The sequence below is a fragment of the Ambystoma mexicanum genome, chromosome 1p (genome assembly GCF_040938575.1).
Source record: "Ambystoma mexicanum isolate Mex_15411 chromosome 1p, UKY_AmexF1_1, whole genome shotgun sequence".
NCBI lineage: Eukaryota > Metazoa > Chordata > Amphibia > Caudata > Ambystomatidae > Ambystoma > Ambystoma mexicanum.
In genome coordinates, this window is record NC_090921.1 from 1,486,816,986 (window position 1) to 1,486,844,514 (window position 27,529).

Here is a 27,529-nt window from a genome sequence, read left to right on the forward strand (position 1 = left end):
TGTGGTGTGTATGATGCAGTCCTACACTTCTCAGTGCATGCACTACGGCCTTCGCCCATGCACCCAATAGTGTAGTCCTTCCACAGACCCACTGCACCTTCATTCACCGATGCAAGCCTCCATGTGCCCAACTACCGCTTTCCATCCACAGCACACCGCCACCCGCACTCCCACCCAACCTATCTCATGTGCAATTCACTCCTCATCTGCAAATGAGCTGCTACCACTCACCACGAAAACTGTTCCCCGCAAACAGGTAATGGCAGAAACTAAGGGATAGTTACTACAGCTGCCTCCAATCACCACAGAAAATACTAGCCTATGTATGTCATATGAACCACTTCTCACTCCCCCAGCCATTCCTTCCTTTATGGCCGCCGACACAATGCGTACGGTACATTTTGCAGACCCCGCCGACCCTGCTGCCAATGCACTTTCCTCCGATACACCATGGCGGCTTCCCCAAAGAATGTTGATGTACAGCACGCTTCCCTCCATCCAACAACCGTCCGCATCCAAACTTCTCCAACACCACGCTGCACCGTGATCCAATGACACTTCTGTCCGCAGAGCAAACAGGGAAATCGGTCCGCAGAGCGGACCCAGATATCAAAACATTTTTGGAACATACATGTCAGTGTTTTGTAACACATTTACCAGTTTGATTTCCACCGAGCACAGAAAAGCACGCTTTCTGGCCCAAGCCCTGCTCATGCCGCATATTTGGTGAAAATCCATCCAGCCATTCGACCTGTAGCCGTGAGCAAAGTTTTTCCCCATTCAGTCTATAGGAAAAAAATAATATTTTGGGACCCCTCCTGTAACTTTCCCCCCACACGAAACAGTGCCCAACTTGGCGAAAAAATTCAGAGCCGCCCATATACTTTTTTTGCAAAGTTTGGTGAGGATTCTTCCAGGGGGAGCGAAGTTATAAGTCGCCAAAAGAAAAGTGCTCTTCCTATGAGTTTAGCAACTTAATCGTAACTACAGCCGCTACCGCCGGCCGTTTAATACATATATTCAGTGAAAAAACTCTATTAAAGGGACATTATGGTTACGTTGCCTTAATAAAGCCTGTGAAATTCAATTAATAATCATTGTTAAGGGGCATTTTCATTAAATTGCTCTAGTAAAAACCTGTTAAGTTCAGTGAAAAAACTTTGTTAAAGGGACTTTATGGTTGCAGGGCAAAATCTAAAAACCAAAGAAATGTGTTAGTTATGGTAAGCTATGCAACCGTAATTCACGCCACTGCCATGCACTGCTAAGTCTAACACCCAGGACATCAACAATGACATCATAAATGGCATCACCGATGACATCACATATGTCATCACTCCTCTGTAACAATCCTGATGGAAAGTACCTACAAGGAGTTCTGTTTAGATTGTTGCTAGCAACATTTGAAGGGTGATTAGGAGGCTTCTCATGAACTACTCCATGTATCACAAAATGTACTTATTGAAACAACCGTGTTCTTCTGGAGTTTTGTTGTTAATACAGCAATCTAATAATACATAAACATAGCCAGCAGGGACCGGCAATGCCCTTCGTCCATGCCCCGGACAGTCCGACCACTGGCTATGGCCACAGGCACCAAAGTCACATCACAAAACACAGGACAGATTTCCAAAATGATGCTTTCGGGGCTATGCCAAAGCTTCTCACACGTTTGTTGCAAATCCATCCAGCACTGTAGCTGCGAGTAGAATTTATTTTCACTCCTATCCCAGTTTTTAAAAGTTTGGGCCCCCCATGCAATTGTGCCCCCTTTTCAAACTTTGCACAAGAATTCAAAGTTTGGTCTCTAATCTTTTTGCAAAGATTTTTTGCGAATTTGTCAAATCCCCTCAAATTTTGCCCGCTCTTGGCAGAATGGCATTGTACTTTGCAAACAGATTCGAAGTTGGGTCTATATTTACATTGCACTATTTCATGCAGTTTCGTTGAACGGCGGCAAAGTTATAAGCCATCCAAAAACTACTCTTCACCGACCCTGTAATGTACACATATGTATGGATGTCCACGAACAATTGTCACGTTCGTGAACATCACAGCAATGACCCTGAACAGCTGATATGTTGGAAGACATCGGAGCAGAAATAACACCCGATGTATGGCTTTTTCTGGTCATACCCCATCACATCCTCATCACACTCAGCTCCCCAGTTATTGTTTATTTTGTTTGACAAGTGCAATGTCGTGTTTTAAATATGTTTTAGTACAATGTTCACAGAGTATGGGCAAGGTTTGTGAATCCAACATGGTGTCATTTTCAAAGGTTTTGATGCACCGCATATTTCTCAATTGACCAATTAGCGACTGTGCACAGTGTTTACAAATGTTACGCAGCTTCCTGATGGCTCCAGAGGTGTCTGCGGGCAATGAACCAGGAAGTGAGTCCAGGGACCAAACCGAGATATCAATTGCTTTTCATACCTACTTTTTAGTCATTTAAAAAAATCTACTGAAACTTTTATGATGATGGATTAACACCAAACTTGCAAAAGAACGCTTTTGGGAGCAGGCCGCTGCACAACTTTGATGCAAATCCGTTCAGCGGTTTGGGCTGTGTCTGCTAGCAAAAATTGTTTCCATTCATGTCTATCCAGATTTCAAAAGTTTTGGGACCCACCCTACAATTTTGCCCCCTCCCCCCAATGACGAAACCGTACCAAACTTTGCAAAGCAATCCAGAGTCTGATCTACACATTTTTTGGAAGGTGTTGTGCGGATTCGTCGAACGGTGCCAAAGTTATAAGCTGCCCAAAAGCTGCTCCTCATATGGGAGCCTATCTTGCCCTATGAGGGGTTTCCCTACCTCAACAAAAATACTAAGGACCCAGTCGGGATGTCCATAAAGTGTCCACCGACCTGTGCCTAAACCTATTTCCATCCCTTACACTTTTAAACTAACTTAAGAAAACTGGGTATCTCATAAATCCAGAAGGAGGTCCCTTTGATTCTGGATATAGACTCAAAGACTCACTACTTGTGATTCATGGAAATGTGCACAGAAATACAAGGGCTACGCACTGAGGAGCACGCTGCACGAGCCTGTGCGCAGAAAGAAAAATGCACGCCCTTCACTTTCACTGAATTTTTCAGCGTAAAGTAACTGTAATTGCAAGTTGCAACCGGAATGCCCTTGACCCGCCCACATGCAAAGCATAAACAGCCAGAACAGCTACCTTTGGGCACTCCCACGGACGCGAATACATGCACCCTTCAAACAGTGCAGGGTTCCCCCACAAGCAGGCTGGCATCTTGGGGACCCTGCGCAGTGTCCCCATTAACTGTATCCGGCACCCTGACAACATGCGTATAAAAAAATCATAAGTCGCTATTTACTCAGAAATCTGCTTGCAAACCCCCATAAACCATTCCTGCACCCCGCTAAACTGTGTATGCGCACCCTTAAGTAAGATCGGAACCATGGTTGTGCACATGCATCCCTATATCCGACATGCAGCCCCACCTCTGCACTGCAATTCCTACATGCAAGTGTCCTTAGGCCTGCCTTCGGGTTGCGGATAATATGAATGACTTCTTTGAAAGAGAGGTTGCATGATCAAATCCATGAATACATCTAATGCCGCGCAATTTTGGCATGCGGGGGACTGCCGGCAGGTCATGCCTTGGAATGCCTACTATTTTTGCAAGTTCTTCCCCATTTGTGGTGTTCCGCCTCCTTCCCAGCTCTCTTACTTGTAACCATAGCGTCCCTTTACTATGTTTTTTCATAGGTTTTAATTAGTGCAACTTAACCAAAAAGTCCCTTTCACAAAGTTTTTGCATTGAATTTCATGGGTTTTTACCAGTGCACCCTAATTTGCTACAACTTACTAATATCATATTTACCCCAATGTGGCAACATTTTTGTCCAATTTAGAAAGTTTCACCTTAAAACTCAGCTATTCCCCACCTTCTAGAATAATTTTTAAGCCTTCTATACACTTTTGGCAAATGTTTCCACCGCTTTTGCGTTCGCCGATGTTCGCAAACATCTGACATCATCACGGACTATCTGGACAGTGTCACATGACCACGCGCTCTCGCTTGGCATGATGACGTGTCCGCAAAAGGCAAACGGGTCTGTGCTTCGCAAACAGTTCTAAACTGCATTTTTCCGCTCATCTAGGGACTTTAAAGCTTAAAATGTACCCTTGCACAGTTCATACACCTATTCTTAATCATTATCCATTAACAATCTAGCACACATCACATACTTGGAAGAATATTAGGAAAACTGCTATTTATCTTAGAAATGGCATCAGCTGATGTATGGCGGGAAATTAACGGTCAGCAGAGGGGGTTCACATGTTATTCACATGTATACAATTCAATGTCTAGGATAGATTATTTCTGGACCACAGTGGGGCTACTGGGTGAGGTTCAAGAAATGGATCTAGGGTCCAGGTCACTGTCCAAACACGCGCCTCTTTGGTTGGAAATAAGAACTCTGGGGAAGAGGTCGGGGCTCTGGCGTTGGAAGCTCCCACAGGGATTACTCCAAGATTCGGAGATAGGGACCTCAATTAGAGAAAGGAAAGAGGAATACTGGGCCCTCAATGATACACGGGATGTTAGTGTAGGCACGGCATGGGAGGCCTTTAAGGCCATGATGAGGGGGCATTTGATTGCCCTGAAAGCCACCAAAGACAAGCAGCGATGTGTGTGGGAGAAGGAATTAGAGGGGAAGTTAGCAGACATCCGCAGGGAGCTTTACCGTAATCCCACCCTCCGTCTGAAAAGAGCGATGAAGCATATAGAGGGCCAAATAGATGTGCTCCACACAAAAAAAGCAGAAAGAAGCCTTCTATATTTGCATCATTATTATTATATGAAGGCGAATAAAGCTGATAAGCACCTTGCTAGGCAGTTGAGAGCGAAGCAGCAGGAATTGGCGATTAAAAGACTAAGAAATGATCAGGGGGTAACAGTAACCCGCACGGGAGACATGTGGGAAGTCTTTAGAGATTATTATCAGTATTACCGAAATTGTTCGAACACAATTGTTTGAATTACCTAATTGACCGAAAGTCAAGGGCCCAAATTGACCTTTGCACAATTGACCTATATATATATAGGGTTTCCCCTGCATATATGTAACAATTGACCTATATCAGAAGCTGTACGCTGCGGGCAATCATAATTACTCAGATCAACTTTCTTACTTAAGTGCGATAAATCTACCTCGGCTGTCAGAGGAAGAGAGGGGCTCTCTAGAAAGAGAAATTACGGAGGACGAAGTACGAAGGCTATAAGAGATCTCTAGGTACATAAAGTGCCAGGCCCTGACGGGTTTATGGCGGCCTTCTACAAAACGTTTGCGGGCGTTCTATCTCCCTGGCTAGCAAAATTATTTAACACCTTTAAGGATGAGGGGAATGTGACACAGTCGATGAATGAGGCCAAAGTATTGGTCTTTCATAAAGCAGGTAAGGACCCAATGCTTCCGAGTTCATACCGCTCCATAGCTCTAATTAATCTAGACTGCAAATTATACATGAAAATATTAGCAGCTAGGCTGCACCCATTTCTCTCCAAACTGATAAACAAAGACCCGTCAGGCTTCATCCTGGGCCGTCAACCCCATGATAACATTCAGCGAATCATTCATTTGAAAGAAAAGATAGGGATTAAGCAGCTTTACTGGCAATCTAGATTCTTTCTAAATTTACCTGCTTCTACTCTCCGCCCTTTGCAACTTATCCAGAACAGAACTGCAAGACTTGTCCTTGGCCTCAAACCCAGGGATAGTATCTCTCCAAGACTGAAATCTCTGCACTGGCTCCCAGTGGCTGTGAGGATTAATTTCAAAACCCTCTGCATCGTCCACAAGGCCATCTGGGATCTGGGGCCTCAATACCTTCAACTCTCTCTTCCTAAATACCTTCCTTCTCAAGCTCTTCGCTCATCTGCCTCCAGTTCCCTCAGGGTCAGTCGCTTCTCCAAGCAATGAGCTGGCGGTAGATCTCGCTCTTCGGCTGGGGCCTCCCTCTGGAACAGCCTCCCTGCCTCCCTGAAACTTGAGGAGAATCATCTTCGGTTCCCTAAGCACCTCAAAACGTTTCTCTTCTTGTCCGCTTTTTCTCCTCTTCTCCCTTGCTGATTTCCTGGCTGACACGGGAACTGCACTGGTTACCTGGCCACCCTCTGATCTCGGGCCCAGATCCACTCCCCCGCCAGTCGGTTCCTGACAACCCCTGCACTTGGTGAATGTTTTCTGTATCCCTACGGTCCCACTTCCTGCACTTGACACCTGACGTCTGCACTTACCCTTTCACTTGCGACCTGCTGGCCGCACTTTTTTTTATTGTTATTTATTTATTGTTCTTATCCCATGAACTGCACTTTCCTCTTCCACTTACCCCCGCACTTCTCCTCCTTCCCCTCCCTTGCACATGCGCGATCTGACTGACACCTGGCCTAGTAGGATCGTTGTGTGTCTTCCTCTGTTTTCCCCTCCCTTGCCTCATCGCGTCTCGAAACACTTGTGTATAGGCGCATTATAAATGCCATATCATATCATATCATATATCAATCGATGCCGAAAAAGCATTTGATAGGGTATAATGGTCAATGCTGTTTCTGACCTTAAGGGGTATGGGATTTGAAGAGCAATTTTTGAAAATGATTAAAGCCAACTATAACACCCCCTCTATCAGAATAGCAATGAACGGGGAAGTCACGGGCAGGGTGGAGTTGTAGAGGGGTACCAAGCAGGGATGTCCGCTTTCGCCTCTTCTATATGCTGTGTTTCTTGAGCCTTTGATGATTAGGATTAGAGAGCTACCATCGATGATAGGGATAGACATGGCGAGCATCCAGCATAGGGTAATGGCGTATGCAGACGATTTGTTGGTACTTTTGTCGGATCTGACCAGATCCCTCCCCATGGTCTGTCAGGAACTTGAACAGTTCGGGGCGATATCAGGTTTGAAGATAAATAAAAATAAATCGGAAATATTACTCTTGGCGGGGGACGATGGGGAGACCAAGCGCGTGGCAAATTCCTTACATCTGAAAGTATCGGACGCTGGGATAAAATATTTGGAAGTAACTCTCACGGGCAGGATAGAGTCTCTGTATGGGGAGAACTTCACAGGCCTATTGGCAAATGTTAAGGGAGAGATGGAGCGCTGGAACCCATTGTGATATCCTGGTGGGGCTGCATGGTCTCGGTAAAGATGTCTGTCCTTCCTAAATTGTTATATTACTTTCAGGTTCTCCCGATTACAATCCCCAATTCATTCTTTAGGGACTAAAATGGCTAACTAAAATGGTCCATTCCTATGTTTGGAGGAAGAAACCGCCCAGGGTGGCTAGGGGAGTGCTTTCAGCACAGCATCAGGAGGCAGGGTCGAATTGGCCCATCGGCCTTTCGGCCCGTGGCTGGCCCGAAATCGTCCCTGGGCGGTGGGGGCTAGTTTCTGGCCACTCCTGGGCCAGTTTGGAAAATAAAATAGAATTTTTTTTTTTTGGGCCAATATTCTTTTTTCAAAAAAGCCTTTCATCCTTCTTAGGTTGTCGATAAATGAGTACCAACACAGGTTGGGTGATATTGTATGCTTATTTGTTCTATAAAAAAGAGCTTAAGCGTAAGTGCTATACAATAACATTATCATTTGGCCTTGGACGTCAGCTTGCATTCACAGTAATTTGGTAATATGGGCCTGTACACACAGATATTAATGATACATATGATGATCCATTCTTATATGAAATGTATATCACATTAGTGAAATCATAACCATATTTTTCGTAGTGTCCTCAGGAACAATGCCATTTGATGCCACTTCCTGTTTTGTCAAGGGGTGAAAGGTTGTGTTTCATCTCTTCCCTGGATATCACTTTGCGGTGGGGTCAAATGACATCACTTCTGGTGATGTCATCAGAGGTCAAGGGTCGTGAAGCGAGAGGTGGGCCACTTTTTTGAGGCGAGGGGTGGGCCACTTTTTTTTGCGTGACTGGGCCTATATCTTGTCCCAGTCCTACCCTGTCAGGAGGGGGGCCTAGCATTTCTGCACTTTCACAAGTATTATCAGGCAGAGCAACTGTGGGTTTTAAAGGAATGGATGGGGGTAGAGGGACAAAAGATCTGGGCTGAGCAGGACAGAGCGGTTGCACGATCCCCATTAGAAGACCTTTTATGGAAAGGGATACAAGGAAGACACCCTAACTTGCATATAAGTAAAGTCATGGGGGCCACTCTCGATGCATGGGATGATGAAACGCGTAAAGGCATCATGATGGGGGTGCCAGGTCAGTTTACTCCTATGTTTGGGAACCCGGATTTGCCCCCAGGGATGGAGAAAGGGGCATTCAGGAAATGGGAGCAAGCCGGGTGGGCTAAAATAGGTGAAATGTATCAGAAGCAGGAGGTTAAATCGTTTGAGGTCTGCACCAGTCATCTAGGGCTTAAAGAAACAAACAGATACAAATACGAACAGCTCCGACATTGGCTAGTGGAGCCAACAATTAAATGGGTGGCCTCGAGGGATCTCACCCCCTTTGAAAAGTATACCGTAACCAACTCAGGGTCTTAGAAATTTGTGTCAACTTTGTACAAATTGATAAATGTGCAGACGGAGGATACTAGATGGAATTATATGGTAAAATGGGAACGAACACTGGGGGAAGCCATCAGCAAGTGGCAGTGGAGAGATCCCTGGGGGAATATCCCCAAGCGGACCCGATCCATCAAAACAAAGGAAATGTGGGTTAAGATTGTTCTGCAATGGCATTACACATCGGAGCGATTAAATATGATGTACCCGAAATCATCCAAATTATGCTGGCGGGGTTGCGGCAGGGAAGGCAGCTGGAGGCATTTATGGTGGGACTGTAAAGGGATTCAGATCTTTTGGGCGAGGGTGAAGTCCCATATGAAGGATATGTTCCCGCACGTAATCCACTTGGGAACAAAGGTTTGACTGTGTGGATTGAGGGGCCAAATAGCCAAAAAGTATACAACGGCGCAATGGAGAAGTTTTATGGGCCTGGTCATTGCGGCATGGGCAGTGATAGCCGAGAACTGAAAGCAATGTGACCCCCGGGTTTGTTTAACTGGCTGCAGAAGGTTTGGGCGCTGGTCACTATGGAAAAACTGTCTTACAATTTACAAGGTTCCAATAGTCCCTTCTTGAAAGAGTGGGTGTGGTCCTGGACTATCTACAGTCATACTATATGGTGCAATGGTGCCCCCACAGAATCAGGATACTGGACCTATTCCAAGCTTGAGAATCTCCACAGGAGTCAGGGGTTTGTCCTCCGGGGGTGGGTGGCAGTGGGGGTGTTGGGGATGTTGTTGTTACAGATCTGTTTGTCCTGGTTGTTGTTCTGCGAAAACAATAAAAATATTTATACAAAATGTGTTTAAAAAAATGCCATCAGCTATTGCCATCCGTCCTCCCCAAGAGCCACTTGCAACCCCACCACCAGCTTGAGGACCTACACAACGAAAGAAGTGCAATACTTCAAAAGACAATCAAGAAAACCAGGAAGATGAGTTAGAAGAAGTGCCTACTTCCCAGAGAGAATCATGGGTGTGGCAGTTCTTTACCCCTGTTGGAAATGTACCAAAGGCTATGTCTACCAGGGTGAAATGCACTGTACACAGTCACAGACAACATGGGAAGTACTCCTACGGGACCACCTCCATGCACCGCCACACCAAATCCAATCACTGCAATGCACTCAGAAAAGCTGTTCCTTTCTTAGGAAGTAGTAGGCTGTCTTCCTGTACCTCGTCTTCCTCAACCAATGCTGTAACCAAACAGCCTCCTTCTTTGGTACACAAAATCCTACCAGATACCTTGCAGCGATACAAGAGGCTGTTGATCCATATCTTTCAAAAACAACAGTACTCTGTATATACTGCAACAAACCACTCTGCAGGAGGGATCAATTTTGAAGTCCTTTTGAAGCTGTAATCAAGGAGCATGAGAAAAAGTGCCCTCTACATTAGATTTAACTCATGCACAAAATCTTCCACTGTCCAACACATTTCTGTCCGAAATTCTTCTCTCTAGCAAACAATAAACGCCATATTCCATTGCTGTATATAACTATTCACAGTCTCTGCATTCCTGTGTCTAACCCATGCCTTATTAGAAAACCCAGATTGCACATGCACACCATCCCACAAAACAGCCCTTCTACTATTTTTACTGTTATGTTTGTAACACTCTCTTATTGCCTGCTTTAGACTATTCACACATGTATCCACCAATCACTTAAAACAACTCTACATATAGCCTATCAACAGATTAAACTTCCACCCACCAATTGCTACTTTTGCATCTACATTTCCAATACTTACACCAAAGAATTGTACATAGTGCTCCTATAAATGCACATATGCATTGCACAGTGACAGAAGTGCATAAATAAAAGGGGCAGTACGGATGGACAAGTGGTCATGGGAGCCCAGGAGGGAAGGGCCAAGGTATGCCAAGGTGGCAGGCCACTAGCTAACTGCTGGGGCAGAGGAGTCCCAAGGGCGGGGTACATTTTAGCAGTAACATCCCTTTAACAAAGATTTTTCTGTCAGTTTAATACGTTTTCATAAGGAGAAAATGTTTCATAATGTTACATTACTGCATATAAGTTATTAATAATTCCTCTTTTACCATCTATGAAATAAATATAAACCTACTTAAAAATTATATATTTTTGCAACGCATAATTATGTGAATTGTTATCAGCAACGCATAAGCCAATTAGCAAATCTCAGTAGACATTTGTCCTTTCCGAAGGCCAGGCTCTCTGCCCATGCCATAAAAGTGATATCACTATTTTTTGTACGTAGGTTTAGACAATTCCCAAAAAGTACAAAAAAGGTAGCGGGCGCCCCTCTCTCGAAAGAACACGGCATGATAACCTGTTCAGTGGTTATTAACCACTTGGAGAGTTCGCAGCCATCTGCTTTTTGCTCACTGTACCTTTCACGGATGGGAAATATCCATTTGCATATCAGTCTTTGTCCCGCCCACATGGGCAGTCCAGCACCGAAATGCTATGGCAATTCTCTTCTGAACAAGAGTACCAAGAGCAAAAAGTAAAACACAGGAGAGATTTCCAAAAGCATCCTTTCAGATACTTGCTGGAGCTCCTCGCCCAACTTTGCTGCAATCCCGTCCAGCACTCTGGGCTACAGCTGCAAGCAGATTTTCTTTCTCCCATTTAAACCTAGAGTTTGAGTAAACTTCAAAACCATTCTTGATGCCATGTTTATTGTTAGAAGTCAGCCGACATGAGCTTCGACTCTCTAGGGTCTATCTCAAGGCACGTGGATTGTGGGCCAGTCATTGCTGCGAGGTTGTGAAAATGTGTCCGGCATCCAATTCCAATATCTATGGTCGCAAATAAGGGTGGTTAATGATTTCAAGGTGTGGCCTGGTGACTACGTGGGCACATGGTTCAGCGTGCTTGGTAATTATCTGATGATTATCATTGGCTCAGAGTGTATGCAGCGATAGACATGGCAATCTGTCGATGCAATCCTGTGCAGTACTTCAGGCTGTAGCCACAGACCGAATTTTAGCCATGGGCAGAATTTCTTTTCCCATTCAAACCTATTGCGATTTTGAAAAGCTTCACCACATAGGCAGTCCCTGCAGGCCATGCCCACTTTAACCCCATTTCCGGTCCCTTGTGGTCATGGCCAGTAGCCAGAATATTAGATTCATGGCCTTTTGCTATGACTCAGACAATCTGGCCACTGCCCATGGCCACACACCATGGGCCTCATTACGACCCTGGCGCTAATGGGTTAACGGCGCCGTAAAAGGTTGCGGCGCCGTTAACCCATTAGCGCCTGATTACGAGGTCCCTTTGCGGGACCCGACCTTAACGGCTGGTCTACACCAGCCTGAGTCGTAATGAGACCCCAAGACTCAGACACTCTGGGGACTGCCAAGGGCCACCGGCAGCACTCCAGGATGGAGCAGCAAGCAGACTGTTTTTTCCCATTTAAACCGGGAGCTTCGGCCATGCCACATGCCCCAATAAGTAAATCAAAGTAAGCATTTGTCCTTGCCAAGTGTCAGGCCCATTGTCCATGCACCAAACTTATATCACAATGTTGTGTGCTCACCATTGCACACTTTGAAAAAATAAAACACACAACGGATTTGCAAAACCATGCTTTCAGGTCCTTGCTGATGCGCCACGTGCAGATTTGTTGTAATTCAGTACAGCACTTCAGGCTGTAGCTGCAAGCAGAGTATGGGCCTCATTACGACTCAGGCGGTAAGGGTTTTACGGCGGCGTAAACAGCGCCGACCCTTACCGCCTGAGTACGAGGTCCCTTAGCGCCATGGCGGACTTAACACCTGCTTTTAGCAGGTGTTAAAATCCATGGCGCTAAGGGACCATGGAGTTAATTACGCCACCGTAATTTACGGTGGCGTAATTAACACCTTCCCCACTCCCATTATGCCCTATGGGGCAAAATGGGAATGGGGAAGGGAAAATGGGAAAATGGGGATTTACCGCCCCGCCAAGGTTGGAATGGGGCGGTAAGTCCGCCTACCACCATGGCGTAAACGTAGTGTGGGGGCCATGCTGCATGACCCAATAATCAAATCACAGTACATGATTATCAAATAATTTCAGGGCGGTAGAATGGGTAGATCACTGTGCTTCATCTAGTACTTTAAATAGATTACCCTGCTGCTGGTACTGGGGTTTCTTTTGTGAAGGTGCCCTTCCTTCTTCAAATGTTAGGTTTCGAATAGGAGAGTGACACCTGTTCACCTCAGCTCTGGGTAATTCAATAAGTAACTGTTGTCGTAATGAAGCAGTCTTCAAAACCATTCTTGATGCTATATTTATTGTTAGAAGTCGGCCGACACGTGATTCGACACTCCAGGGTCTTTCTCAAGGCAAGTGGATTGTGGGCAGTCATGGCTACGAGGTTGTGAAAATGAGACTGTCATCCAATTCCAATATCTTGTCCCACTATGGTAGCAAATAAGGGTGGTTAATATATATGATATTATATGATATGTCATTTATAACACGCCTGTACACAAGTGTTTGCAGGTGTAACAAGACAATGAGGGGGGAACAAAGGTAGGACAAAACAACAATCTTCCTAGGCCTTGTGTGAATCAGATGGAAGGAGTTGAGGGGAGAAATCCAGAGGGTGGGGGGTGGAGAAGTGTGGGACAAGGAGAAAAGCAAGAGTGCAGCCAACAGGTGGAAAGTGCAGGTACTAATAAGTGCAGCCAACAGATGGCGAATAAGTGCAAGAGAGTGGACTGTAGGGTGACAGATACAGACCACAAGTGCAGGGGAGATAAGAGGCAGTTCAGGGTTTTAGCTGGATTGGGAGGGACCTGGGTCAAAATCCAGAGGGTGACCAGTGCATGGATCAGGCAGTTGATCAGCAAGGGAGAGGAAAAGTGAAGGCAGACGCAAAGAGAAATGTCTTGAGTTGCTTCCGGGACTGGAGAAGGCTCTGCTCAAGTTTTAGAGAGGCAGGCTGTTCCAGAGGGAGGCCTCAGCTGATGAAAAAGATCTGCCCCCAATTAATTGCTTGGAAAAGCGATTGACCCTCATATAGAGGTGGAGGAGTGGAGAGCTTGAGAAGGCAGGTATTTAGGAAGAGAGAGTTGGAGGTAGTATGGTCCCAGGCCCCAGAAAGCCTTGTGGGCAATTGAAAGGGTCTTGAACTTGATCCTTGCCACCACTGGGAGCCAGTGAAGAGGTTTCAGCGCTGGATAGAAATGATCCCTGATCTTGAGGCAAAGGACAAGTCTTGCAGTCCTGTTCTGGATGAGCTGTAGAGGACGGAGAGTAGAGGCAGGAAGATTTAGAATGAGGCTGTTGCAGTAATCCAGCCTAGAGAGGATCAGAGATCTGGAGACAGTGAGCTTCTGGGGGAAGTGAGGAAGGGAGGAATATCTCTGAGGAGGTGCAGCTGGTAGTTTAACTTCTTAGAGATGTCAGAGATGTGAGGAGGGAAGGAGAGTGTGGAGTCGAAGATGACCCTGAGGATCTTAGCCTCACAGGTAGGAGCAGGAAGAGAGGCCAGGGTGGGTGGCCAGAGAGTGAGAGGAAAGCAGGGAGCTGGTAATCTGATGAGGGGGATCTCAGACTTGCTGGCATTAAAGTAGAGATCATTGGTGGCACACCAGTCCTGAAATGAGGAAAGACAGTTCGAATGATAGAAGGATTTCAAGGGTTGGCCTGGTGACCACGTGGGCGCATAGTTTTGGTGGTTGGTAATTATTTGCTGATTAGCATTGTCTCGAAGTGTATGCAGTGATAGTCACAGTGAACTGTTTATGCAATCCAGTGCAGCCTTCGGGCTGTAGCCACGGACAGAATTTTAGCCACGGGCAGGATTTTTTTTCTCATTCAAACCTATCCCAATTTTGAAGAATTTCACCACATAGCCAGTCCCTGGTGGCCATTCCCACTTTAACCTCATTGCAAGTCCCTCGTGGTCATGGCCAGTAGCCAGATTATCCGAGTCATGGCCTTTGGTCATGACTCAATCTGGCCACTGCCCATGGCCACAGCCCATGACTCAGACAATCTGGCCTCTGCCCATGGCCACCGGCTATACCTCAGTCACCAAATGTATATCACAAAACCGCAGCAAATTTTGCAGAATCATTCTGAGGGAGCCATATCATTTTTTGCAAAGTTTTGTGAGGATTCGTCCGGGGGGAGGGGGGGAGTTATAAGCCGCCCAAAAAGTGCTCTTCCTTTGAGTTGAGCAACTTAACTACTATACGGCCGCTACCACAGGCCGCGTAATATATATTGCAGAAGCGGGCATGTAGTTATGGTTAATTTGCTCAACTCAAAGGAAGAGCGCTTTTTTGGGTGGCTTATAACATCGCCTGCAGCAGACAACTCCTCACATAACTTTGCAAAAAAATGTATATTGCCCCGTCAAAATGACTGCAAAGTTTGTTGCAGTTTTGGTCAGGGGGACAAAGTTATAGGGGGTCCCAAAATGTGTGGTTTTTCCCATTGACCCAATGGAAATAAAACTTCTCACACCTACGGCCCAAACCGCTCAATGTATTTTCTCCAAATTTGCACCAGGAACGGCGGTTTGGTCCCAAAAGCTTGCTTTTGTAAATTTGGTGTAAATCCGTTCAGTAGTTTTATTTTAAAAAGCCAAAAAGTAGGTAAAAGAAGTGTGATATCTGGGTTCGATCCGCTGACTCACTTCCCTATTCGATACGTGGACAGTTGTCCGATTGGACCGAAGAATGGTGTGATGTCTGCTGGCATCGGACATGCCTGCTGATTGGATGGTGAAAAGCGTGAGGTGTGTCATATTTTTGGGAAACGCCTGCCATGTTGGATTCCCGGACAGCGCCCATTGTCCATAAACATTGTGGTAAAAACATATAAAAAAACACACCATCGACTTGTCAAACTAATGAAACAATCTCTGGGGAGGTGAGGGGTGATGAGGATGGGATAAGGCCACAAAAGCCAACAAATTGGTGGTTTTTCATCTCAGATGTCCGTGAAAGGTTCGGGGAAAGCCATGTGATGTTCGCGGACATCTCAGATGTTCAGGGACATCCATACATACTTTTGCATTACAGGGTTGGTGAAAAGCAGTTTTTGGCTGGCGTATAACTTTGGCGCCACTTAATGATATTTTGTGATATTGTTCTAGACATGACCTACAAAGTTTGGTCAAAGGGACATATACCCCCCCCCCACAAACCCCCACCCAATCCAAAAACCCCCGCAACCCTCCATCCAATCCCCTTACATTATTTATAATCCAAAACCAACCTAATACATATATAAAATACTATAATTAGGTCAATTAGGACAAAAGGTAAATTGCGAAAGGTCAATTTGGGTAATACCAATTGGGCCACTTGTTTTTGTTCACTGACATGTGTAGGCTAGTTTTTCTTTTTACTGATAATGAGAATATCAGAAATTGAGAAGGTGCAATAAATAAACATTAACCTTTTTATATCGTCTTAAAGTAAAGTAAGTTTGATTTGACCTCATAAAGCACATACATGGGGAAATAAGCAGGCCTCAAACACACAATTCATTTGTGTACATGATGATCAACTCTGTCATTGTCATTTTTTTTGGTGCTGTTGTTTCATACTTCCTTACTCAAGTTTCCCTGTATGTGGCTCTAATTTGTATACATTCTGGGTTTTTAAATGTATTTATTTTACTAATACAAGTGTGTCGTAAGTTTGAAAGTGTTAGCTATTTATTCAATGTTTAACATTCCGCAAAACTTTGATAAGGAAGCGTTTATTATTTTACTATTGGAAAATACCAGATCAAAAATATTGCACTTCTTTGATACATGCTGCAGCCATTGCCTATGTATATGTATGAATAGGTTCCTGTATTAACAACAACAGTCGAATATAATGTTTTCTTTAGATGAGAACATTCTTTAATACATTAAGTAGTTTATGATAGATCGCCCAATCACTCCTGCCATCTTGTTACCAAGATTATAAACACTACCCCTTGTAGGGACTGTTCATCAAAATTCGTCTAATATGTGATGTCATCTACTGGGTGTTTGGCTTAGCAGTGCACAGTGGTGGCAAGAGTTATGGTTGCTTAGCTTACCATAATTGGTGAATTTCAGGGGGTTTTCGGTTTTACTTGTAACCATAACGTCCCTTTAACAAAGATTTTTCATTGAATTTCATAGGTTTTTATCAGTGCAACTTAACCAAAATTTCCCTTTAACAAAGTTGTTTCATTGAATTTCATGGGTTTTTATTAGTGTAATTTAACCATAATGTCCCTTTAACACATTTTTTATAGTGAATTTCATGGTTTTTTATTAGTGCAACTTAACCATAACGTCCCTTTAACAACGTTTTTTCAGTGAATTTTAAAGGTGCAAGTTAAACATAATGTCCCTTTAACAAAGTTTTTTCAGTGAATTTCATGGTTTTTTACCACTGCACGCTAATTTCCTAAGACTTAGTATTATCATACTTACCCCAATATAGCAACGATTTTGTCCAATTTGCAAAGTTTCACCTTAAAACTCTGCCATTTCCCACCTTCTAGCATCATGTTAACACTTATATACACTTTTTGCATCTTTTTCCACTGTGTTTGCATTTATTGACATCCGCGAACATCTGACATCATCACAGACTTTTCGGACAGAGTCATGTGACCACACATAAGCGGCACAATGCCATGTCTGCGAACGCATCTGCACTTCGCGAGCAGGTCCGTCCTTCGTGAACAGTTCGGAACTGCATTTCCTGCTGATCTAGGAAAGTTCAAACTCAATATTTACCATTACACAGCTCGTACACCGATTTTTACTTATTATCCATTAACAATCTAGCACAGAGCACATACTTGGAAGAATATTAGTGAAACGTCTATTTAAAAAAGCGCAATACTTCAAAAGACAATGAAGAGGTCTAAGACGAAGATGAGGTAGAGGAAGTGCCTACCTCTAGTTCCCAGAGAGAATCATTGGTGTTGCAGTTCTTTACCACTGTTGGGAATGTACCAAAGGCTAAAGCTACCAAAGTGAAATGCACTGATTGCAACGTTGTACTCACTCGTGGACTACCTGGACAGTACTACTTCGGGACCCCCTCCATGCGCCGCCACACCAAATTCAACCACTGCAATGCTCTCAGAAAGGTTTTTCCTTTCTTAGCAAGTAGTAAACTGTCTTCCTCCACCTCATCCTCCTCAACAAATACTGTAACCACACAGCCTACTTCTGTGGGACACAAAATCTCACCAGCTACCTTGCAAGTGAAAAAAGAGGCTGTTGATCCATATCTTTCGAAGACAACACCACTCTGCAGGGGGGAGCAATTTTGAAGTACTTTTGAAGCTGTAATCAAGGAGCATGAGAAACACCTTAGATGTAACACACTCGCAGCATCTTTCCCTGTCCACCTGTCCCTCCATATTAGTGCTTGGTGCCTCTACTCTCATTTACCTCCCCACCCTACTTTTTGGCCTCTCCTGCAAAAACAAAAACATCAAAAAACAACAAACAAAGTTTCCTTTCAGAGCCAACTTTCACTGTTAAAGAATAGAACTAAAAAAATAATATTATAGACACCATCTACTTTACATTTCTAAGTAAAGTAGATAGACTCAATAAGATTTTCCAACATTTCCATTAGCATTCTGTGTTATGCTAATGGGAATATTGTGGCGTTTATCCCCCATTCCAGGGGCTCGAACTGGCCATAATGGGGGAAAACGGCCTGGCAGCCCAAGTTACCGGCCCAAGCCCATGGTAGCCTGCGGCAGGCGAAGAGAAGGAACGAATGCAGTGATGCTGCCGAAATAAGGCATGTGGGATGGAAAAAAGAATGGGATGAAGGTGGGGACGAAGATGGCGACGTGGAGAGCCGGCCGTCAGGCGGCTTGGAACGCGGGCTTGAACCGGCAGTGTTTGAATGGGAAAAAATATTCTGGTTGCAGTTACAACCTGAAGTGGTGGACTAGATTACAACAAACGTGTGCAATAAGCATTAGCAAGGACCTGAAAGCAAGTTTTTGGAAATATGTCTTGTGTTTTATTTTTATAAAGTGTAAGAATGTAAGTAGAAAAACTAGTGATGTACTTTTGGTGTTTGGGTAGTGGGCCTGGCCCTCAGCAAATGCAAATGCGTATTCTGATTTGATCTTCAGGGAATGTGGCATGACCGAAGCCTATGCCCCATGGATTTGGAGACTGGCCATGGTTGCAAGCCATGAGCACTGGCCACTGGTTACATTATTAGGGTATAGTGGACACTGAGCTAGGATGCAGGGCAGGTGCAGTGAATAATAGGTGTGGTTTGGTTCGGCTGAGGTCCTGGTGGAGCCTTATGCCGTAGGCAATTGAACGATGATTTCCATCCCCAGCATGCGCAGCTGATAAAGACAGACATAGGTATGTATTGCAAAAAATATGTCTCTTAAAGGAGGTTTATAGTTCTTTCATATATATGAAAAGAGGGATTATTAATAACTTATATATAGTGATGTAACACCCTGAAACATTTTCACTTATAAAAACCTATGCCTTGGCATTTCCTTCCTGGGTTCTCATGAGCACTTGTCCATCCGTACTGCCCCTTCTATTTATGCACTTCTCTCACTGCACAATGCATCTGTGCATTTATAGGAGCATTGTGTACAATATTTTGTATAAATAAGGGAAATTCAAATACACACGATGTGTAAACGATTGTAAAGTGGCAGTTGGTGTGTGGAAGCTTAATATGGTCATAGGGTTATATGTACAGTTTTTGGAAGTGATTGGTGGATGGATGTGTGACTGTTTGAAAGCAGGCATTGAGGGAGAGTTACAGATATAAACATCAAAAAGGATGGTAGGGATTTAATGATCCATTACATAGAAATGGGACTGTGGAGGCTATCAATAGTTATAAAGGTCCATTGATTATGGTCCTTATGGATGCTAGAGAAATATTTTTTGGGAGATAAGATAGTTTCTGTCATTTTATATTTTTCTCTAATATACAATTGTACATTAGCACTCTGGGTGGGCGAACCAGCCAATGAGGTGGCTAGCACTGTAATGGAGACCACAATATCCCGGGGTCATGTCCCTCATCCTCCTGTATGGAGATTATACCAACCACTCCAATCATGGATCAGCAGCATTGAAAAAGACCACCTGTGAAAGATAAGGCCAAATCTGTGGTTTATTATCAACGTGCCAGAAGAGCCCATATTCATTTTGTGATAGTGGATAAATGAAGAAGCCGAAATGGTCCTCCATGGCATCCACTCAAGAAGCCCTCATACCCATTTAAGATCTGCCTTGGATGAGGAAAATGACTGGTACTCCTTGTAACACATTGGCTTTGCATATGGAAGCACGAATACACCTACTGACAGATGCCACTGAGGGTTTCAAACCCTTCCATGCATTCACATACTTTCTTGCTGTTGAAAGGGTGAGGTTCTGTCCTTCCGTATTAACATTGCCCTGCAAACATCGAAAGGACAAGCATGTTGACAGGTTCACCTGAGATTTCTCACCTTGAAGAGCAAGTCTACCTCATATGATGAGTTAAAATGCAAACATGCTTTAGGGAGGAACCCCAAAACTGAGGAAAGACCTAAGGCCTCTGGGAGCTCTCAGAAGCAGCAAGGACTACAATCGAGGTTCCCAAATCCTCCAACATGCACGCGCAAGTGATTGTCACTAGAAACAGGGTCTTTCCTGACCTTCCAATTTGGAATGAGGGAGCTGTGATGCTCTCAAAACCAGTGGCAGATCCCAAAGTGTGAGACGACTCTTACAAGGAGGGTTGAGAGGTGATCTGGCCTTCAAAAGTCTCAGGACTTCTGTATAGTATTTTATTCTCTCCAAATCCATGCCCCATCCACTCTTGCCAAGCCTTGTAAAGTCTCTGACAGCCACCCATTGAACCTTTAAGGAAGCCACTGCCAATCGTTTGTAGAAACCTAATGGGAAGTCAATGGTGAAGGACTACCATGATGACAGGAGTGCATCTTTCTACCTTCACACCAATGCTGGAACGTGTGCTAATGTCTAGAATATGCCTATCTGGAAACAAAACCCCTCAACATCAATACCATCCATGCCACTTGGTCTGAAGTGCCAAAATTCCTTAGTCTTTGCCTATCAACTTTGTAAAGGTGCAGCAAGGATGTGGCATGATACACAGACATTGGAAGGCAAAAGGTACTGTACACCTTTACGTCTACTTACCCACAAGAGTTCCACCAATAATAGCAAATCCTAGAGCGACAAGTAGTGACACCGCCTGATAGAAAGCTTGACTCTGGGCTGTCCGCCCTCCATCGGCAATCAATGGGAAGACGTCTGCCATCCTGGAAGATAGAAGACATTGATACATTCAGCAGTCACAGTGAGCTCTCAGTCAAATGACATACCCCAACCCTTTCATTGCAAGACAAGACCTTGACAGGGAGATTAGGCAAGAACAAAATCCCAGGTTTGACATAATTAAAAGTAAACGTAAAAAAAGATAAGGGTCAGGAATGTGACAATATATTTCAACAAATTCAAAAGCAATGTCATGTGTTATCGGTAATGAAATCCTGTTGAATAGAACGGATTGGTGAAAAGTCTATCAGATCCCCCAATGACTCGAATACATCCACTGACATTAAAGTAGTGAGATGATGCAAGATGATACTGTGGGCAACAAGATTAGTATTTTGGAGCATTTTAGTATTGTGTAGCATGTTATATGTGAGCACCATACTTATTTGTCCCTACAAGGCTCTGGTTGAGTGCAGGCACTTTACTTTACAGCCTGTTAATAAAGAGCCATGCTCTGTGCCTGTGCAGTCTCTTCCATCAGGTGGCAAAAGTGACCATGTCTCACTTGCCTTTGTTGTGCCACAGTTTGGAAGGCCTTAGGCTATGTTCTTCATGAAGTGGGGTCACAGATGCAAAAGATAACATCTGGGGATGATGAAAGGATAATAAGACCCTCATAGCAAGACGACTGAAGTGACCTCCATCAAGAGCTGCACTCTGTGGGCACCATTGTTCTTGATAAAAAGGTGGCGAACCTTGGTGGTGCATGATTGTGTGAACACCTACAAAACCACAGGGGAAAAAGTGGGGATGACATGATTTTACTGCCCACGTCTTTCCTGACATGAGCAAGGAGAACAACAAAGAAGTCCCCCGATTAAGAGACATTCAGCAAAGATACCCCCCCTTACCACGCTGAGCGGACATACTTAACCACACATTTGAGAATGTAGGGAAGGAATATCCACTCAGCGTTCTTCTGGATGAAAGACAAAGATGTTAAGGGCTGCACCAAAAACGGTCCTTCTGCTGTTACAATGTAGAACACTGTCTGTAATGACATGAGTGACCCATACACAGAGACATTCCATATGCTATTACAGCACAGCACCATGTCCACTTCAGTCTGATGCATATATGGTAGTTAAACAAATGCAGGCATATTTGAAACCTTTGGCAAACAAATCTATTCTTGTTTGGGTATCGCTGCCGCAAGCATTCTGCTGCGGGTATTGTGCCTGCCCAATAACCACTGTAAATTAAACAAAATGTGGAGCATGGTTGCCACACCAGCTAGAGTTTTTCTGGTTGGGAGTGTGGCAGATTTCTTAAATTGATAACACAGAGATCAGTAGTTTGGTGACTTGCTGATTTATTTCTGCGCTTGATGCAAAGGTTCCTTCAAATAGTGATACATCTACACATGTTTCACCACTGCAATGAAGTGGCTCATCAGGAGCGAGACAAAGTAGTGCATTGCTTGCATCAATTGGTTTCCACTAAGTTGACTTAAACATACATTTCATAATTTGTTCAAGACTTTGGTGTATCTAGAGAAAAGTGAGAATAGAGTGATGTAACTTAAGAATGAATCCACTGTGAAGTTGTGAGTTACAGTGTCAATATAAGATTTTTGCCAGCTCACCCTCTATTGCTGTAACATTGGTTATGTGGTTCAAAAATAATGGAGGCAGTTCTCAGTGCAGCATAGATAATGGCCTGTTTGAAAAAGATCAATAAAAAGGACATATCATTTCAGGTTATGTTGTTTTTTCTAAGGAGATAGGTTCAGGGACGCAGGTTCAGGGTTTTGAAGTGAATAGTGCAGTTGCTCATAATCGCTTATGTGAAATACAAAAAATAGAAAAGGTAACTCAACAAAAAGTGATCCCGGACTGATAATGATAATTCAGCCTCCTTGCGGTCTCAGAACGCCGATCCTGTTGGAGTCGGCATTCTAAAATGGCAGCCGCATTAAATAGCTGTGCATGATGCCACCGCGCAGGTGTACGCATACGCAATGATGTTACCATGATTCCTCACTTCGAGATCCTTTGCTTTATGATGGTGCCAATGATATCTTAAGTTGGCCCATTGTTTTCGTTCAGCAGACAGTACAAAGAGAAAGGTAGTGTCGGGTGTAGTTTAAAAGAAACAATTCTAAGTTTAGGAAAATATATATTAATGTTGTATGTATTAATTTAATCCAAAGTAATATTTACAGGAAAAAATAATGATGGGTATATCTACCTTGTCTGGGAATGTTAATGTTATATGTGAACAAAGCAGGAATTTACGATGGTTGCAAGAGCCTCACTGAGGGCATAGTTAGGTTACAAAAGCAAGTAAATAATAAGTTGCAAACCAGAACAAATAGGGGAAAAATAAAGTGGCTTATGCTATGGTGTATTATAGGAGGTTGAAGAGGTCCTTGTCTTGATTTAAACCAGTAGAGCAAGTGTCCATGATGGTAGTCCACTTGGCTTCTTTCAGGCGTGGAAGCTTTTCCATGTTGCCTCCACTCGGGGGGCATGTCCAATTGCTGCAGCCCACACATTGTAGGACTTGTAGTTTTTCCTGCGTATGTCCTGTGAATAAATGCGCTGCCAATGGGTATCTAGTGTCTTTATTTTGTATGGTTCTGAAGTGCTCCATTAGCCTCATTTTAAGGTTGCATATAGCACTGCTATTTGCTGCAGAAAAATGTAATGTCATAGACGAAATTTTTTATTGCAGTTAATAAACTGATACATCTTTTTTGGGTTCCATTTGGTAAATCCATACTTGTCTTTCCATTCATCATATGTGGACTTACGTTCCAATTGTCACATTTGTAGTTGCCTATACTGGCTAGTAGATTCCACATGATTGCCAGAGTTTTCTTTTTTTACCTCATTCCATATAGCTTGGACTCACTTGTTCTTTTATTGTTCTTGCCTTCCGATAGGTGATAAATGGTTGTGGATCCAAGTACTCACTAATTTGACTGTCCAGTTGTAGTATATTCTAATGTCTCTTCAGAATGTTCCTGATGGTCTAGGTATTTGAACTGTAGGTATAGGTCTGATTTCGTGAAGGGTAACATTAGGTTTGGAGACCCCATTTCTCAGACGTTTGGGTCTCTCTTTGGATTTTGCTCTGTTGTCTGCTTTACATAGAATGTTGTCAAGGTATCCTCTTTCTTTAAAGTTCATTAGTTTATCAGATGTACGTCATTCAAATACTGCTGGATCGCTGCAGTTTCTTTTGATTCTTAGAATTTCACCATACGAGATGTTGTGAATAATATATTTTGGATGGTTGCTGTTAGCATGTAGTGTGCTGTTCCCTGCTGGGGGTTTTTGATAGTGTTATCTGTATTGTGTTGTTGATGATATTAAGTTCCAGATCAAGAAAACAAATTCTCTCTGTGCTTTGGTTCGTGGTGAGTTAATGTTGAAGGTGTTGGTGTTCTGGAAGTTGAAATATTGTAGGAGGTTTGGCTCTGATATATGGTTTCTTGGCCAACATGGCACAGCATGCCATTTTCACACAGATAGCCCAGTCACATGCGAAACACCACTCAAAATAAATCTCCAACATGCTAGAGGAACAGACAAACTCTCAGGCCAGTCAGCTGAGCGTATCATCACAAGACTCTACCTAGTACCTTTAGCAGCTGCCATTTTGGAAAGAAGAACATTGTCAGCATGCACAGCACAGCCCAAAAGTGCAACATCACTGCAACATTGATTGTCATACCACCATGACTGCACAGCACGCTGCTAACCATGTCATCAGCCCTCCATAAATGTCCAGTTGTTGGGCCAAAACATGGCACTATCTGCTGCAATGTAATAATACTTCAGCAAATGTCCCCTGCCAGCACTGGACACACTGCCACATCAAGAAGCATCCACACTTGAACCCGGACAGTAGAACGCAGCCAAAGACCATTCCACCTAAACACTCAGATAACACAGAGCCGCCAAAGTCCATCAACAAATAAGTAGATAATGGACATATTACATCTTGCACCACACATCCTCACTGCACAACCTTAATAGGAACAGTGTCAAACACGTCAAACGCAAAAGAAAATCACAGCACAACACAATCTCAAGAAAAGGGGCATTAGATACCTAGCATCGCTGCTCCCACAGAAATGCGAACAATGCCACAAAGTACAGCTAACTCAGAAGGGAACCAGATAATAAAGCAATAATTGAGCAGAAACCCTCTACCTTCCAGCCACCACTTTATACAGCTCCACCATAAGCAGCAGCATCACTGCTTATGAAAAGGGGAAGCATGCTTTACCACACTGTCACGGCTGTGACATAAACTAATGACTGACTGCAGTTGTAACTGATTGTAAAAGTATGTGATGACATGAGCAACTGTGCTATTACTGTTGTGTCTGAAGTCCTGCACCTACTGTTTTAAACCAATAGTAATGCACACAGAGGCACCTTCCAACAGACCAGACAGTATCAGTGGCAATTATTTGTTGGTTCCCACTGTTAAATAAGAGCTGCAAAGAAGTCTCTTTGTGTCATTGTGTTCTTGCTATAGGACAGCCTGACAACACACAAGTTCAAGCGTCAAGAGAAGTGTGTCCAGGACTGACCAGTACATATTCCTTTGAGATGGACTTTGATCCAGTTCCAAGCTTGTTATCAAGTAACGTGAGACATATATTCTCAGGAAGCTTTAGTTAATTGCATGCTCCAGTTAGTTTCAACTTTCATAATTTTCTATGGAGCATTTTCATGTTCTGCAGTATCAACTGTATCCATGCACACTTAAAAACGTACAAGCATCTTAACAGTTGCTTCAGAAAACCCACCATTGATCCATAAATGACAAGATGTTAAATTCACAGAACTAACAATGTCTGATGTTCAAGCGGCCTTAACAGACAATCTTGTGTTGTAACTCTATCGTCTTATACTCTCTTACAAGTTTTACTGTGTGGCTTCTTCTTTATTTAGTCCAGGTATTATCAAGATTGGAATCAGTGGGCTGATGATTTTCCCAGATGCCTCCATCATCCACCATCCATTGGCAGAAGAGTAAGGTAAGTTGTCAATTCATAGCTGTCAAGAGTTTTGCATTTTGCAGATGAAAACCGCAAATATATAAGGACAGGCAACATATTGTTGATGGGATATCTGCATTCAGATGCTATGGTGTGGTGTAACAACCATATGCTATCATGGGCACACAATAGTATTTACTGGAATTTGGCTCCTTCAAGAAAAGCAAAAAAAAGAATTCCAGATGAACTGTTTTTTCAACTCTGTAGACAGCTGTGAATCTTACAATGTTGAGTATGGTTGATTGTTTTCAATGCACAAAGATTATCCAGCAATAACCGTGCACTGTCCATTGGAGTGCAAGAGTGGTAACTCTACCCTGAATGCCTTTTCCTATTCTCTTGCCTAATCACCTACAAGAGAGTACAATGCTGTTGAGAACTGGAGTGAGAGGAGTGGAGGGCTCTATCAGGGGAGTATTTAGGGAGACAAAGTTGGAGGCCCCAGAAAGCGTTGTCAATGATACAGAGGAGCTTGATTTTAATCCTTGCAACCACCAGGAGCCAGTGTACACATTTTAGGGCTGCAGGGATACAATCCCTGCGCTAGAGGCCAAGGATAGGTCTTGCAGCCCTATTCTAGATTAGCCGAAGCAGGTGTAGACAACAAAGGGGGAAGTTAAGGAAGAGGCTGTTGCAGTAGTCCAGCCTAGAGCAGACCAGGGCTCTAAAGACTTTGACCTTCTGTGGGAAAGAGAGGAACAGTAGAATACCTGTAAAGAGATGAAGCTGAAAGTGGGGTTTCTATACAAGCTCCAAAATGTAAGGAGTAAAGGAGAGAGAGGACTTAAAGATGATCCCAAGGTATTTTCCCTCACAGGATGCTGACAATAGAGGGCCCAAAGAGGGTGGCCAGTGGGTAGAAAGAAACAGGGCACAGGTGTCACAAAAAGAAAGATCTCCATGTTACTGGAATTGAGGAAGAGATTGTTAGCCACACACAATGCATGGATGGTGGTCAAACAATCAGGGATACAAAACGAGGAGACAAAATTAGTGGAGGGAAGTTTAAGGAGAGCTGTGTGTTATTAACATAACACTGGAAATGAGGAAAGAAGAAGGACATCAGGTGAGCCAGAGGGACGAAATAGATATTGAAGAGCCACAATGATAGGATAGATCCCTGGGGTACACTGCAGGTAGGCAGTGAGGTGGTGGAGTAGAAATGGCCCAGATGCAGCTGGGCCATATTAAGGGCAGTTAGTGAGGAAAACAGGCCAGCCAGTCCAGTGCCCACTCCATGATGCTAAAGGTATCATGTAAACGTTTATATGATGATGAAATGGTTCACACTGTGAAAGGCAGAGGAGACATTAAGGAAAACTATCCTCAATTGTCCTACTATCATGAATACCATGTACACTTCAATTATATCACTACACCATATTACAAATAAGGTATAATCCCCCTATAGTACCTATAATAACAATCCGCATATTGCTATACTGTATGTGAACAGTGGCCAGATTTTTGGGGGCACAGCCCATGGCCGTGCCCCCAAGAATCTGGCCACTGGCCACAACCACCACAATAGAATGAAACCTTATAACCATATAACAATTATGTACAATACACCTTCAAATAACAAGACTCACCCAGATCACCACCCCCCCAAATCCCAATACTGTCAGCGGACAAAGAAATGAAAGTCA

General features: G+C 43.7%; 1 protein-coding gene across 1 annotated transcript in view; it reads right to left on the bottom strand.

The window, feature by feature from the left end:
- Positions 1 to 27,529, bottom strand: part of RHBG (Rh family B glycoprotein) — a 297,643-nt gene that overhangs the window by 51,605 nt on the left and 218,509 nt on the right. Inside the window, exon 8 of the mRNA XM_069607158.1 lies at positions 20,723 to 20,844. Within this exon, the coding sequence (XP_069463259.1) occupies positions 20,723 to 20,844 (122 nt within the window). The remainder of the gene's footprint in view (positions 1 to 20,722; positions 20,845 to 27,529) is intronic.